The 16678-nt window shown below is 37.5% G+C and overlaps 1 protein-coding gene across 1 annotated transcript in view; it reads right to left on the bottom strand.

Annotated features, from left to right (window-relative positions):
• The window catches only part of CFAP54 (cilia and flagella associated protein 54), a 347206-nt gene that overhangs the window by 284444 nt on the left and 46084 nt on the right, over positions 1-16678 (bottom strand). The window contains exons 10-14 of the mRNA XM_014590242.1: positions 7622-7803; positions 7367-7532; positions 5429-5514; positions 2402-2536; positions 488-638 (exon numbers count right to left, since the gene is read on the bottom strand). Coding sequence (XP_014445728.1) covers positions 488-638; positions 2402-2536; positions 5429-5514; positions 7367-7532; positions 7622-7803 — 720 coding nt within the window. The remainder of the gene's footprint in view (positions 1-487; positions 639-2401; positions 2537-5428; positions 5515-7366; positions 7533-7621; positions 7804-16678) is intronic.

Below are 16678 nucleotides of genomic sequence, written 5' to 3'. Positions count from 1 at the left end.
TTGAGAGGTTTTTGCTATTGGGCACATGCACTCGCCAGAAAGACAGAGAGAGAGAGAGAGAGAGAGAGAGAGAGAGAGAGAGAGAGAGAGAGAGAGAGAGAGAGAGAGAGAGAGAGAGAGAGAAAGCGAGAAATCAACCCCAGGGGGGATGGCCATGCCACAATCCCTTCTCCTCCATTCTCCTCTCGGGATCTTGGGCATGCACGCACACGCACCTGGCATGAGTTTAAGCCACTCGGTCTGGGACTCAAACCGCAGTCAGCTACAGGGGAATTCAGCAACATAGCCATTACGCTAACTGCTGGGTCTCCCTATAATTACAAATGATTAATGAAGCATAAATTGAAACAATAAGCTTCCAGGAACAGAAGTTATCTTGTATTCTAATTGATACTAATGTACTCCTGTGTGTGTGTGTGTGTGTGTGTGTGTGTGTGTGTGTGTGTGTGTATACACACACCTCCTACTTCTTCATCTATTATTTTACCTTGAGATGTTCTAAATTTTCTTTTGGGGTTTCCTAAAGACTCCAATATTTCACTTAATCGTATAGTGACCTCTGAAACCACCACAATGTCAATGTCTTCCATTTTATAGCAGAGAATTACTTCATTTATCTGCCACAGAAGATAAACCCACTAAAAAGAGAAAATACACAGCAAAATCAATTAAAGTATATCACATTGTAGAAAGAGTCACATTTTTCAAAAATTAGTACTTCCTGGAAATCTCCACCTTCTAATCTTATGGAAATGTCATACAGGTACTCCCTCCTTATTAATTCATCTTAATCATTAATAATTAAAGAACAGGGATACTAAAAAATTATATTTAATAATCAATCTGTTTGCATAAATGTATAAAGAAGATTCACTTAAGTTTATAGTCAGCTTATCTCTAAGTGTCATGGTAAAATTATGATCTTTTGGGACCAGTAGATGGTATATTGATTCTGTCACTGGACCCTCACATGGCCGACCGCAGTTCAAGTCCTGGACTCAGCGGCTTCAAATTCACGCTGGGCGCATGTATGTGTGTGCCCAAAATCCCAAGAGAAAAACAGAAGAGAAAGGATTGCAAGGTGGCCATCCCCCCAAGGGGTTATTTCTCTATTTCTCTGTCTCTCTGTGTCTCTCTGATGAGCACACATGCTCTACAGCAAAAATCTCTTTCTAAAAAAGAAACAAACAAAATTGTGACCCATTATTGTCATATATTATTCAATATATTCTGTATCCTCAAAACTTTTCAATCTCCCATTGAAATAGCTATTATGATCACTATCAAAGTGCTCTAAATTAGTGAGGTGTACATAAGCATATCAATCTCCATACCACAAGCCTCAAAAATAGACTTTCTTGCTTACATCCCCAAAGCTTAGTACATAAAACCAACCATCATACTTTGGGACTTACAATGATAAAGTGACATTTATGTTCCATATCATTACCTAACAGAGAATATGATAAAAATCCCACCTATGCATTCTAATGTAGTTAATCTTAGGAGGCTTCAGAATCCCAGAGCAAAAAGGATTTGTACTTGTTACTGCTTTTTTTTTTCTTTTAAATAATTATTTAACTTTATTTATTTATTTATTTTTAATTTGACTAGAGAAGGACAGAGCAAGAGAGAGAGGGGGGTGGGGGGAATGAGTAAGTAAGCCACCAGGTCTGGGACTCAAACTGCAGTTGGCCATGTGGGAGTCCAGCACCCTTAACCACCACGCCACCTGCCAATCCCCCTGTACTTGTTATTTCTAAAGTATTTTCTCCTTAGTTTCCATATTATAATATTTAAATGCCCAACGTTCTCCTTCCCATGAAATAGTCCTTTTAAATAGTCTAAATATATTATTGCAGGGGGAAAACACCCTGAAATTGTCTACTTATTTGTATTCTCTATTATTAATCTTCTTAGTGAATTTATTCAAGGTCATTTTATTTCAGACCCCCTATATTTATTCCTTCCTTAAAAACCTGAAACACTTTTCCGCTTCCCAAAGTAAACACGATTGGGGCACAGTGCAGGGAACACATGTTAAAAGAAAGGCTCGGGGGCCAGCAAGTAATGCGGTGGTTAGGGGCACTGGACTCCCACATGGCGGACCACAGTTCAAGTCCCAGACCTGGTGACTTGCTCTCTCACTTTCCCCGGCTCCCTCTCTCTCTGTCTCTTACTCTGTCCCTCTCTGGTCAAGTTAAAATATATAAAGATAAATAGAACAATTCTTGGAAAAAAAAAAAAGAAAGGCTTATTCAGCACCACAAAGGATACCTTCTTAGTACATAAACATGCAAATGATGGTAGTTATGCAAGTGGGTAAATAAGGAAAATTTCTATTTAAAATGTGTAGCAATGACAAAAACAGAACCATGTAAAAGGAAACAGAAAAGAATACTTTGTTAGTACTAATTTTCTGGGTAAATTTCGCATAGTCATTTCTGGATGTATGGAACCGCTGAATTCCTAATTTGCATTTTTGCCAAAGGAACATTATCATGTCCACGACGATTTCTTTATCAGGCAGAGCATCCTGAAAACAAAAGTGATAAAGTAAATGAATAATAAGAAGCTTATATAGAACACTTACTGTGTGCCAGACAATTCTCCACAAGCTTTACATTTACCAACTCCTTTAATCCCATAATAACCTATGAGACAAGCACTATTACCATCATCCCCACTCTAAGCACCAGCAAATAGAAGCACAAGGAGAGTTTTCCCAAGATGAAATGACTAGAAAATAGCAGATAAATAGATTCAAACTCAAGTAGACCAACTGCAGAGTTCTCTGGCAAGAAATATTCTGTCTTCCTTTTTTTTTTTTAATTTTTTCCCAAGTTTACCCAACCATTTCTTCCATGAACAACAGACACAGAGAAACAGGTACCCTCAATAGGACCTACAGGCCACTATCTACCCCCAGCCCTGGATCATGGGCACACAAATGCATGTCTACCATGCACAGGGAGGTAGTGGGATGAGAACCTAGGACCTGTCCCATGTGGGTCCAGTTGTGTTACCACTGCACCACTGCCTAGTCACTCGGTGCTCCTTTGCCTGTGGAGGGAAAATTAAAAAAAAAAAAAAAAAAAAAAGCTCCAAACATATTTAGGCAAGTGTGTAAGCCAATGAGTCTCATCTAACTTTAATATGGGCGTGTGTGTTGTGTGTGTGTGTACACTTTTCTCTTTTTAAAATTATTTCATTAAAGGGCCTGGAGGTGGTATGATGATTAAGGTGCTGGATTCCCACATGACTGACAGCAGTTCAAGTCCCAGACTTGGCAACTTGAAAATCACACCAGGTGTGCATGCATGCATATACATCTAAAAATCCTAGGAGGAGAATGAAAGCAAAAGGATTACAGTGTAATCATTCCTCCTGGGGGCTGAATTCTCATTTTCCCTCTCCCTCTCTCTGCCTCTCTCCAGCAAGCGTGCACACCCTATGGCAAAAAAATAAAAAAGAAAGAAAGAAAGAAAGAAAGAAAGAAAGAAAGAAAGAAAGAAAGAAAGGAAGGAAGGAAGGAAGGAAGGAAGGAAGGAAGGAAGGAAGGAAGGAAGGAAGGAAGGAAGAAAAAAGAAATTCTTCCATTGAAATAATAAAGGATTGGGAAAAGAGTTCAAGAATTAGTCATTGGACAGGGAGAGAGGAGCTGGGAAGGAAATATACACAAGAAGGGAAGGGAGAAACCAAACAGAACTTCACACTGCACATCATCAATAGATGATCCAGATGAAAATGTTTCTTATTAAATCAAGGTTACTTGACCCTTTCAAAAGAAAGCAAAAGTTACTTATTATAACTGAACTACAAAGGTAATGAGCTTGTGACTAAGATATACAAAACTTTGAGCTCTAAGACATACTTTGCACATAAAGGACTTTAGTACAATGTTCGAGAATATAACAGAGATAATGAATGTTTATTAAATTGACCTAAGCTGAGCTATGACATTTGTGGTTAAAATAAAGCTCCTTGCCTTTAAGCCCTGGTTGTTACTTTTTTGCTTTAGCTGTCCTACTATAATAATTACATTTACTGACAAATACCTTTCTTTTGAAAATGAAATACCTAGCACCAGTTATAACATATTCTAATAAACCCCCCAAAAATAAAAAGTATTATAACAGCAGGACATCTGAAGTCCCTGCTGCCTTTCATTTAAGTGCGCTAAAGTTAATACAATGCTCTATTGTGGTTCTTCAATTCTTCAATCATTTTTTTATAACAATAAAGCCAAATTTTCTAATGAAATTCTATAAGAACCCCAACTAATATATAGAAAATTAATAAAAGCAGGCTAGGGTGTCATTATTCAGAGCTAGGCTCCTGAAAAACCTCAAAGAAGTCCTAGGAATCCCTGGAATTCAGTTTTAAAACCAGTGCCAAGGCTGGCCCTGAACTTAGTGGTTAAGGGAGCCAGATCTCACATGGCTGATTACGGTTCAAATCCCAGCCCCCCGAGGCTTGCAAAACATACCAGCACAAGTGCTTATGTGACCAAAATCCTGATAGGATGGAGAAATGGAGAAGGGATTGTGATGTGACCATGCCCCACTGGGAGGGGTGCTTTCTCCCTTTCTCCCCACCCCACCCCCATTTGTCTGTCTTTGTCTCTCTCTGGCAATTCAAAAAGAAAGAGAGAAGGAGGGAAGGAGGGAAGGAGAGAGGGAGGGAGGGAGGGAGGGAGGAAGGAAGGAAGGAAGGAAGGAAGGAAGGAAGGAAGGAAGGAAGGAAGGAAGGAAGGAAGGATGGATTACTGTACTAGTTTTGCCTGAACACTCATACCTTAGATAAGCCATTTCTAACTACTGGCCATTCTGTGCAAAGTGACATACTAACCAGTACTAACCAGGCTTTGTTCTCATGGACTGAAAAAACAGTAGCTCGCTAAGTATATTAAACTGTTCATTTAAACCACTGCCTCATTTCCTTCATAATTAGAAATACAGCTAGCCTAGGAATTTCCCAAAAACAGAACAGACTGAGAGGCAAAACAACAATTATGAAAAACAACACAAAATTACAAGTCATGATATAATTCAGTCCTGTACTCTGATCAATAAACAATATTTTAGCAAGGTACAACTCCTGTGATATTTTAATCTGGCCTTAAGTTAGGCATAATAACCTCTTTCCACACTATTGAAAATCATCCAGGGGCCAGCAGTCCAGTTAAGGTGCTAGACTCCCACATAGCTGACCATAGTTCAAGTTCCGGATCCAGTGACTTGAAAATCACATGGAGCATATGTATGTGCTTGCCCAAAATCCCTAGAGGAAGATGGTGGAGAAGGGACGGCAGTGTAACTATCACCCTTGGGGGATGATTTCTCACTCTCCCTCTCTCTGTCTCTAACAAACACACTGGGGCTATGGCAAAAACCTAAAAAAAAAAAATCCAAAATTGCAGTTCTACCTGAGGAGAGGCGGAGACACAGTAATATAAAGTTGCTGCCAAATGGAAAATATCTTCTGAATATCCACAGTTCTTCATACAAGTATCTAAATTCATAAAACAGAGGAAAATTAAACAAAAAGAATCAGTTGCAAAATTTCAAATAGAAAAAACACAGAAACACAAATTCTACAAAAGTGCACAGATGTCTGGATAAATATCACGTCAATAAGACAACCTAAATGCTTTTATGTTAAAATGAATCCAAGTGACTCCACTCCAACTGAGATATACTATTATCATGTTGCTGCAATATGTATGCCAACTATGTCCACAAAGAAATCCAAGAAGCTTGTAACATTAAAAGGTATATAAAATATGACAATTGACAGAAAAATAATAAAAATATCTGTTCAGAAACTACTAGAAGACAAATGTTTCATTAGTTGGTACAAATTATTTACTGCAACTCTGAAACTATGTAATGTCCTAAAATGATGGCAAAACATTAAAAAAAAAAAAAGAAATTCGATTAAATTCTCATTGGCCTAAGAAATAGACTCTGTAGATTTTCAATTACATACACAATAACTTTTAAGACTTGAACAATCCTAGAATGAAAAACACTGCTGAAAAACTGGAAAACATGTTGAAAAGAGGCTAGCAAATCTCCCTTACTAAAGTGAACTGATGACCTGCCCTTTGAGTCTCTGCCCTGCTGCTCTCTCACTTACCCCAACAAGCCAGCCGCTAAACAAAGCCTCACCCCTCTGCTCAAAACTGTCACTCAGAGGACCAGCAGTTGGCGTAATGGCTATGTCACTGAACTCCCATGTAGTCGACCACGGTTGGAGTCCCAGACCCGGTGGCTTAAACTCACACCAGGGGCGGGTGCATGCATGCCCAAGGTTCCAAGAAGAGAGTGGAGAAGGGATTGCAGTGTGGTCATCCCCCCTGGGGGTGATTTCTTGCTTTCTGTCTCTCTGTATTTCTCTGTCTTTCTGGTGAGTGCACACGCTCTATAGCAAAAACCTCTTCCAAAAAAAAAAAAAAATTGTCACTCAGGGGACCAGCAGATGGCGTAATGGTTACGCCGCTGGACTTCCACCAGCCTAAAACTCACACTAGGTGCACGTGTGTGTGTGTGTGTGTGTGTGTGTGTGTGTGTGCCTAGGATCCCAGGAGGAGAATGGAGGAGAAAGGATTGCATCGTGGCCATCCCCCCAGGGTGATTTCTTGCTTTATGTCTCTCTGGCAAGCACACACACCCTATAGCAAAAATCTCTCTTAAAAAAAAAAAAAAGAAAAACTGTCATTCAGAATCAAATACAGCATCCTTTCAAAAAAAAAAAAAAAGAAAAACTGTCAAATACAGCATCCTTTCAAGGCTTAAGAACTGCAGTATCTGGTGCCCAGTCATTTCTCTGACCATACTCACAAACTCCACCCCATCAGTATACTCCAGAAACACATGCTCCCTGCCATTCCTTCAATAACCAACCACACTCTTGCCTCAGGACCTTGATATCTCTTGCTCCCTCAACCTTCAGCAGTTTTCCTTTCATTTTACCAGTAAAGAGCATATTTTGGGGGCCAGCAGGCAGCATGGTGGTTAAGGTACTGGACTCCCACAGCTGACCGTATTCAAGTCCCAGGCTTAGCAGGTTGCTTTATCTCTCTCTTTCTCTGTATCTCTCTGGAGAGCACACATTTCTATAGCAAATCAAAAATAATCAAAATAATAGGGGCTGGCAGATTGCATAGTGGTTAAGGCACTGGACTCCCACATGGCCAACTGCAGTTTTCAAGTCCCAGACCAGGTGGCTTGCTTTCTCACTTTCTCTTTCGCTCTCACCAAATTAATTAATTTCTTTTTTAATTAATTAATTTTTAATAAAGAGCATATATGTTATCACATAGAACTATCTTAATGTTTCAAAAAGGAAAATAAATACTCACCCTGAAAAGCAATTTTTTTAAAACAAATTTGAGCTGACTGTCCTTCTTTATAGTTTTCCAATGGAAAGATTAAACCTTTGTTTCTCTTCGTGTTGATTAGTGGTTCTATGGCAATTAGAAGCGTTAAATCCTTCTCTGCTTTCTTTGATGCTGGATCATCCTGATTCTTAGAGAAGTATATCCCGCAAGTTAACACTAGTAATTCAACATCACTTTAACAAAATGAAAGTGAATTAATGGTTTTACCTATATTACCTGGAGAAAATAAATAAGGTGGCCAGCAGATGATTCAAATAAACTCCATTCCTCGTAAGTAAAAGCCAATTTGACAAATTTCACAGCAGCATCCATAGAAATAACATTTTTTCTTTCTACTATAAGTTCCAAAAGAGATGTTTTGGGAAAATTAAGCATCCCATTGGCACCAGTATTTGAAACTAGAAAATAAAAGAAAGGTTTTGTGTCACCATTTATGCAAAGAAATATTTACTACATATTAGCTGTCAGACACTGCCAGGCACTCGGGCAATGATGGAAAAGACAGAGACACAATTACTCCTGTTAGGTTATTATCTATCCATAGGAAATGATAGGATCAGCCATGGGCAAGGTACCACTGCCCAGGACAGATGAAAAGAAACACCAACATTTAACAGAAGGGGAAAGGGTCCAAAGAAGTGTGTTTAGAAAGAAAGAAGTAGTCTGGCCAGCCTGTGGTGGGGCCATTAAGGCAGCTGGATCTCACATGGCCACCTGCATGATTCAAGTCCTGCACCCAGTGGCTTGAAACACATCCCAGATGTATGTGCGCGTGTGCCCAAAATCCTGAAAGGAGGGAGAAATGGAGGAGAGACTGTGGCATGGCCATCCTCCACGGGAGGTGCTTTCTCACTTTTCACCTCCCCTTGACATGTGCAAGCACCCTCTGACAAAAGAAAGACAGAAAGAGGAAGGAAGGGAGGAGAGAAGGAAGGAAGGAAGGAAGGAAGGAAGGAAGGAAGGAAGGAAGGAAGGAAGGAAGGAAGAATGATAACAGACACTACAGGGAGTAAAGGGAAAAAGGACTGAAAAGTGATCCTTGGACTAAGCAATAAGAAGGTTGTCTCTGACACTTGCAAAAGAGTGCTAGGACAAGATACTGTCTAACATATAAGAATAGAATAGGAAATAAAAGCAGACCATTCCTTCCATAAATCTGGTTGTTCTAAGAAGACATGTGGGGAAGAAGCTGAAAAAAGAATATGAGATGAAGAGACCTCTTGGAGAGATTAAGCTTAAAGATGAGAAAAGAAAGGGGAGGAATGTTCTTTCCATTTTAATGAGAAATAGTGGCAAATTTTGAGGTTTAGGTAAAAGAAGAAAATGAGATTCTCATCTGACCACCTATACTCTTATGAAGAGATGAGCTCAAACTGCAGCACCAGAAGTTCTTTGGCTTCACACAGATGTGTGTGTGTGTGTGTGTGTGTGTGTGTGTGTGTGCACATTAAACTCGGTAGAGACAAGATCTCAACTTTTATCCCTCCTCTCAGGTGATCACTGTAGCCAAGTCAGCTGATTGTTCTAAAGCAACAAAATGTAATCTCCTGAAGGAAGCAAGTTAAAAGCACAAATATCTTCAAAGGAAAACCATAAATTGATGCATCCTTTCCCACAGGAAGCAGAAAAGTGGAACAGAATGAACAAGAATCTAAGTACAACAAGGATTCTCTTGGAGAAATGAGAGAAGATTATCTAGAACCACGAAGCAAGACTGAGCTGCTGTGAAAAAGAACCAAGTGGGGGCTAAGTGTAAAGGATATCATTGCTGAGACAAACATTTCAAGAGATAGGAAGAACAGAACAAAGAGAAGCCAAGAACAAAATAGTGACCTGGAAAACTAGATTGGGGGGCCTTCCCAGAAGGCAACACAAAGAAACAAAGAAATGAAAATAAAATAAATAAGATACGGAAGGTGATTGTAGAAGTGTTAACATCTGTCTAACAGAAGCCTTGAATGATGTTTTTAAACTAAATGTAGGGAAGAAATAAAGAATAACATGAAAAATTAAAGAACAATGTAAAACTTCACAGTACCTCTAGACCCAGTAGAATGAAATGTAAAAAATACCATAAGAAAGAGCAAACTGTAAAAACTTAATCTATAGAACAATAAGATTTAAACCTCTCAACAGAAACACTATATACAAGACTAAGGAAAAGTATCAAAAAAAAAATTTTTTTTTTTGAGAGGTTTTTGCTATAGGGCGTGTGCACTCACCAGACAGACAGAGAGAGACTGCGGGATGGCCATGGGACAGCCACACCGCAATCCCTTCTCCTCCATTCTCCTCTTGGGATCTTGGGCACACATGCACACGCGCCCAGCGTGAGTTTTAAGCCACCAGGTCTGGGATGCGAACCGCAGTCAACTACATAAGAGTCCAACGACATAACCATGACGCTAACTGCTGGTCTCTCAAATTTTTTTTCATTTGTCATATTTTTTTTACATATTTTAAATTTACATTTAATTTTAAAAGGAACGAACATACAAGGAAAATACTATAACCAGCTAAACTACTCTGAAGTTCCTAGAGTTTATATATATGAACACAAATACAAAAATTTAGAGGGCCCAGACAGTAGTGTGGCTGAAAAACATGTAAATTTAACTATTAAATGAACCTGGCAGCCATCAACCTAACCAATGGCCAGAGTTCACCCCAACATACACAGGACCAGCTGACACCACAGGCTGATCTCAGATACACTAAGGACACATTTCTGTGATGCTCCTTCCCAGAATGCAAAAGCCTACTTTAGGTGTGTGGAGCCATCGGAGAAATCCAGTGTGAGGGCCAGTCTACAAACAATTAGTCTATATGCCCCTGAGACACCATGGAAATCAGAGACAAAGTGGCTGAGGAGTCTTCTGCATTGGAGGGACCCAGGCAATTATGTGCTACAAGTCAATGTAACACTTGTTCCCGCCCAAAGAAAAAGAGAACTGCTACAAAGGACATTGTTGGGACAAGTGCCAAAACTTAAATATGGACCATGGGTTAGAAAACAGTACTACATCAGCATTAAACTTCCTGATTTTTACAACTAAATAAGTAAATAAATAAAAATTGGCAAAGCAAAGCCAAGACAGAAGAAGAAAGAAAATAATAAAGAACTGAAGGACACTTCAGGGGCCAGCAGGTGGCATGGTGGTTAAAGTCCTGGACACTCCCACATGGCTGACTATGGTTTTGAGGCTGGACCTGGTGGCTTGCTTTCTCACTTTCCTTTTCTCTCTGTGTGTGTCTCTCTCTGGTCAGATTTAAATACATGAATGAATAAATACAATTAAACAATAGTTCTTAAAAAAATAAATGAAGGATACTTCAAAAAGTTCATGGAAACCAGAATTAATATACAAGTTTATTTTAATAAAAAAAGTTTAAAATCATGCATAGTTTTCTCATAATTCATATTTTCCATTAACTTTTTGAAGAGCCCCTCATAAAACAGGACATATCAGCAAAGTCAAATATTATTTCTTTGAAAAGACTAATGAAATTGGTAAATATCTGGTGAAATTGATCAAATAAGAGAAAAGGAAAACTGAACAATGTCAGCAATGAAAAAGAAAATATCACCACTAAATTACAGACATTAAGAAGATCATAATGAAAAAAAATTTTTGAGAGGTGTTTTGCTATAGGGCACATACGCTAGCCAGAAAGAAAGAAACAGAGAAACAAAAAGCAAGAAATCATCCCCCAGGGGAGATGGCCATGCCGCAATCCCTTCTCCTCCATTCTCCTCTTGGGATCCTGGGCACGCATGCACACGCGCCTGACGCGTTCAAGCTACAGGGTCCAGGACCCGAACCATGGTAGACTACATAGGAGTCCAGCGACACAGCCATTTTACCAACTGCTGGTCCCAATTTTATGAAATTTTTAAAATACTGGATAAAACAGAAAATTGTCAAAGTAAATACAAGTTACCGAACTGATAGCAGATTTAAAGAATGAAAAGAAACTTCAATAATTTTATATCAAATAAAAAATTAATTTGTTGTTAAAAATCTTTCCACAAGGGAAATTCCAAGTCCAGATGTCTTCACCAATAAATTCAACCAAACATTTAGGAAGAAATAACACCTGACGGGAAAAAAAAAAAAAAAGAGCCCCTTCCATATAATAAAGAAGACATATATTAATACTTTCCAACTTATTTTATGAAGCTAGCATTATCTTGAGAGGAACATTGAAAAAGGACATTCAAAAAAAGGAAAATCTGTCTCATGAACAAACAAGTAGAAATATTAAACATTAGCAAACCAAGTCATGTATTGAAAGGCTAATCCTTACCTCCAAATTAGATTTATTCAAGAAATATAGGGTGATTAAATATTAGAGATGCAATCAATTTAAGTCACCACATTAATGGCAATATAAGAAAGCCATTTGATCAATTCTGCAAATCTCAATAAATCCAGAAAAGGTTTTTGATAAAATCCAACAATAATTTGAGATTAAAAACAAATAAATACTCTTAACAATTCAGGAGTAATCTGAAAAAGAGTATCTATAAAATTCCTTCAGCAAATATCTTGACTAAAGAGAAAATGATGAAAGCTTTCCATCTGAGATCAGAAATGTGACAAAGATGTCTGATATCACCACTTCCTCTCCATGTGTTATTAGAATCCTAGTCAGTGCAGTAAGTCAAGAAATGCGAGAAACAAGAGATGTAAATATTAAGAATTGGAACAATATATAACTGTCATTACTCAGAAATTACTGTGTACACAGTTTTTTTTTTTAATTACTAACTATTGGCGTTATCAATTGACTTTAGAAAGGTCACTGAATTCAAGATTAATATAAATTGGATATTAGTTTCTAACATGTAGACTACTATCCTAAATTTTTTCTTATTCATGTCTACTATAAAATGCTATCTTGGGCCAGCAGGTGGCATGGAGGTTAAAGTGGCTGGATTCAACATGGCCGATGCTACTGTTCAAGTCCCAGACCTGGTAGCTTGAAAATCACAGTGAGCACTTATGTATGCATGTCCAAAATCCTGAGAGGACAATGGAGGAGAAGGGACTGAAGTATTGTCATCTTCCCTGAGGGATGGTTTCTCACTTTCTTTCTCTCTCTCTCTCTCTCTCTCTCTCTCTCTCTCTCTCTCTCTCTCTGTCTCGCTCTCAGTCTGGTGAGCACATGCACCTGATAGCAAGCTAGAAAAAATATTTTATATTTTTACATCTTATTTACTTATTAAAAGGTCTTTTCCTGCTATAAAGAGTTCTGAGACAACATCACGTATTTCCACTTCATCTGTAACAACAGGTCCAGTTTGCAATATTCGCCTGTTTGAATCAGAAAGAGCTTCCAAGACAGCCAGAAACTGGGATGCAGTGTTGTCAAACATTTCCTCTAACAGTCGTTCTGTGATGGTACGTGGCCATGGCAACTGGAATTAAAAAAAAAAAAAATCAGTCTATTTTTTAAAGATATTATAAGGCAAAAAAAAAAGTAAGTTATGCTAAAAGAGACAATGGTCAGTCCAACAATGAGATGACCACTTTTAAGGTTTCCATCTTTTGAAATGTCACTCTATACTCCTTTAAAATTTATGTCTTACTGCCAACACATCAGAAACGTTGCTATTTCTCTCTGTTTGTGTTTCTGAGCCAGGATAAGAAAGCTGTTTATTATGGTCTTTTTAATTAAGCTGGCATCAATCTCCATATGCTTTATAGTTTCTTAATTACAGCCTTAAGAAACTGACATTCAAACTTCGGTAGCTTAAGAATCACTTAGGGGTGCTTTTTAGATGCAAAACCAAATCTCCAGAGAATCCAATGTCTGGGTGAATATTTTTAATAAGCACTGCAGGAAATTCTAATGCAGAAGGTCCTCAGGTCTAAATTAGAAATGATATTTTATAATATGAATAACTTTGGTCGTGATGGTTCACTCTAAGGAAGAGGTATCAGCTGTATATTAATAAGCTAGCCACTGTGCTTTGTACCAGGACCTATAGCTGACTTACCCCCACTTCATTCTTATCTCTGACAGATGGGCTGTTCTCTGCATTTAGATGCCAGGAAATAAGAGCAGTAGCTTTAGCTGACTTTTCTAGAATCTCTGTCTAGCTAGAAGACATCATATTTCCTGTAATTCCTTTATTTTTCCTTCTCATTGAAACAAAGTTAGAAAAACAAAAAAACAAAGCTGGGACTGAAATTGCTTTGGACTGTTTTACTCTACATACCAGATTTGCTACTTATTAGCATCTGTGCCTTTTCAATCTGTAAGTCAACTGATATGTTAAAAACCCCTATAAAACTTGAATTTCATGCCCTGCCCTCTCTCCTTCCAAAAAAGGTAAAGGTTACTTCTAAGATTTTTTTTATTGTAAATTTAAACAGAGCATTAAATATATGTATTTAAAGTGGTAAGTGAACTTTCTAATAATTACAAGTATTCAAAATGATAAAACCCAAACGGATTAAAGAGTAAAATTGTGTTTAAAATTTTCATAGAAAACCCAGCATAAAGTAGAATAAAATATTTATCAGAGCTGTAGATGAATACTAAGTAAAAAATTTTAAACATAAATTCTTATAAATATTTAATAGATCTATGAAAAAGAATTAAAGCTAAAGCAATAAGAAAACCAATGAGCTGTCAAGTATGACAAGCAAAATATTAATACTTATAAAATAATGAGCTTATTCAAATATATTTTAAAAATTAAAATCTCTAGTAGATAAATAGTGAAACATTGTGAAAGCTAGTCCATCAAATAAAGGAAATATAAAGAGTAAACATTAATACAAGGGAAAAATTGGATCAAAGAACAAAGTTAAAATGAAAAGCCATTTTGTAAAATCTAAATTACCAAAAAGAGTTTATAGAAACATATCAAAATGACAATAGCCTTTTGTGAAATTGCTACTCACAGGTTGTCATCTTGAAAATAGGAGTAACCATTTTGAAATCAACTAGGCAAAATAAGTCAAGAAAAATAAGTGTTTGCATCCTTTGATTCAGTAATATTAAGCCTTGAATTCTTCCACAGGAAGTAAAAGAAACTTAAAAATAGTATACCTGAGATAGAGATTGCATTATACTTTTAACAGTGAAAAACCTGGAAACTAAAATAATAGTAATGAAATATTAGACATATTATGGTACATCTACTACACAAGATATATTATACCATCTTTCAAAATGTCAGGTAGATGGGACCAGCAGTGGCATGGTGATTAAGACACTGGACACTCCCACATGGCCGACCATGGTTCGAGTCCCAGACCTGGTGGCTTTCTCTCTCTTTCTGTCACTCTCTAGTCAAGTTAAGATAAATGAATGAATAAATTAAATTAAATAATTTTTAAAAATTGTCAGGTAGACGAAAATCTGAATGACATGACAGTCTGTTTACCTCTAAATACTACAGTGTCTATAAAATCTGCTCTATGGATGTATTTTAATTTCCCAATGTCATACACCTAGCTCAGTCAAGCTCTATTTCTCAGTATCCCCTTACAACTTTGCTTGCTCTAACTGTGCATGGGTAACCTTCTGATTATGCTCTGGTCTTTTCTTTTTTTTTAATTATTTAATTTTCTTTATTCATTCATTTGTCTTAATTTGACCAGAGAGAGACACAAGACACTGAAAGAGAGAGAGAAAGAGAAAGAGAGAAAGCAAGCCACCAAGTGCAGGACTCGAACCATGGTTGGCCATGTGGGAGTGTCCAGGGCCTTAACCACCATGCCACCTGCTGGTCCAGTTCTGGTCTTTTTACTTAGAATGTTTTCCTCACTCCTCTCTGTCCAATCAAATCCTACCCATTATTCTAAGGCCATTCAAAAAGCCAGGACTGCTAGTTAGTCTTTTCTAAATTGTGTCATACTTGAGGCCACAATAAGCACATAATACTATACTGTCACATGGAAAAATAAAAAATAAATAGGGACCAGCAGCTAGCATAATGGCTATGTCGCTGGACTCCCATGTAGTTGACCGCGGTTCGAGTCCTGGATCCAGTGACTTAAACTCACACCGGGCATGTGTGCGTGCATGCCCAAGATCCTGAGAGGAAAATGGAGGAGAAGGGATTGTGGCATGGCCATCCCCCTTGGAGGGTGATTTCTTGCTTTTTGTCTCTCTGTCTCCTGTCTCTGTATTTCTGGCGAGTGCACGTGCTCTATAGCAGAAAAAAAAAAAAAAAAAAAAAAAAAACCTCTCCAATAAAAAATAAATAAATGATAATAGCTAATATTTAATGAGGGTCTACTATGTGCAAAAAACATTCTAAGGGATTTTCATATAACTCATTCAAATCCTACCCTCCTCTTATTTCCTTCTTAATAGTTATCACAGGCTATAATTATTTTGCTTATTTATTTATTATGTAATTTCTCCACCAGAATGTAATCTTTGTCTATCTTTTCACATAGCAAGTGCTTAAAAAATATTTGTTGAATAGGTCACTAAGTGGTAGATCATGGGAGTCTGAATTAATAATACCCTAAAATAAATTTTTGAAAGTCAAAATTATTTACATACACTAAAGACTGATTTGCAGAGCATAATGGTACCCACCCTATGGCAAAAACTAATCTACAAACTCAGAAATGTTTAGAAAATATGTTTCATATATATTGAAATCACTTTATTTTGTAGAAACATAATAAAATTATTTCATACATAGAAAACAGAACTTTCTAAAAATATATCAAGGTAATATAATATGGCATTACAAAAATGGTATGTTAGGGCCAGCAGGTGGCATGGTGATTAAGGGCACTGGACTCCCACATGGCTGACTGCAGTTTGAGTCCTGGACCTGTCAGTTTGCTTTCTCACTCTCTCTCTCTCTCTCTCTCTCTCACTCTCTCACTCTCTCACTCTCTCTCACTCTGTCCCTCTCTGGTCAAATTTTTAAAAGCAAATAAATAAACAAAGTTAAATAAAATAATTTTGAAATAGTATATTAAATATTCTTTGTAAAAACTACCCATGAGTGTCAGCTTGTGGCTTGGTGGTTAAGGCAGCTGGATCCCACATGGTCAACTGCTTGAAAGACATGCCAGGCACCTGTGCATGTATACCCAAAATCCTGCAAGAAGGGAGAAGTGGGAGAAAAGGGATTGTGGTGTGACCTTGCTCCATAAGGTGACACATGGTCTTCTCTCTCTCCTCCTGTCTTTCTCCAATGAGTTGCACATACTCTCTGGCAAATTAATAATAATAATAATAATAATAATAACAGACAGAGAAAGACAGAGAGACAGAAAGCGAGAAATC

Source organism: Tupaia chinensis, unplaced genomic scaffold (genome assembly GCF_000334495.1).
Source record: "Tupaia chinensis unplaced genomic scaffold, TupChi_1.0 Scaffold000423_1, whole genome shotgun sequence".
NCBI classification, from domain to species: domain Eukaryota; kingdom Metazoa; phylum Chordata; class Mammalia; order Scandentia; family Tupaiidae; genus Tupaia; species Tupaia belangeri.
This window is presented reverse-complemented; position numbering and strand designations above follow the sequence as displayed.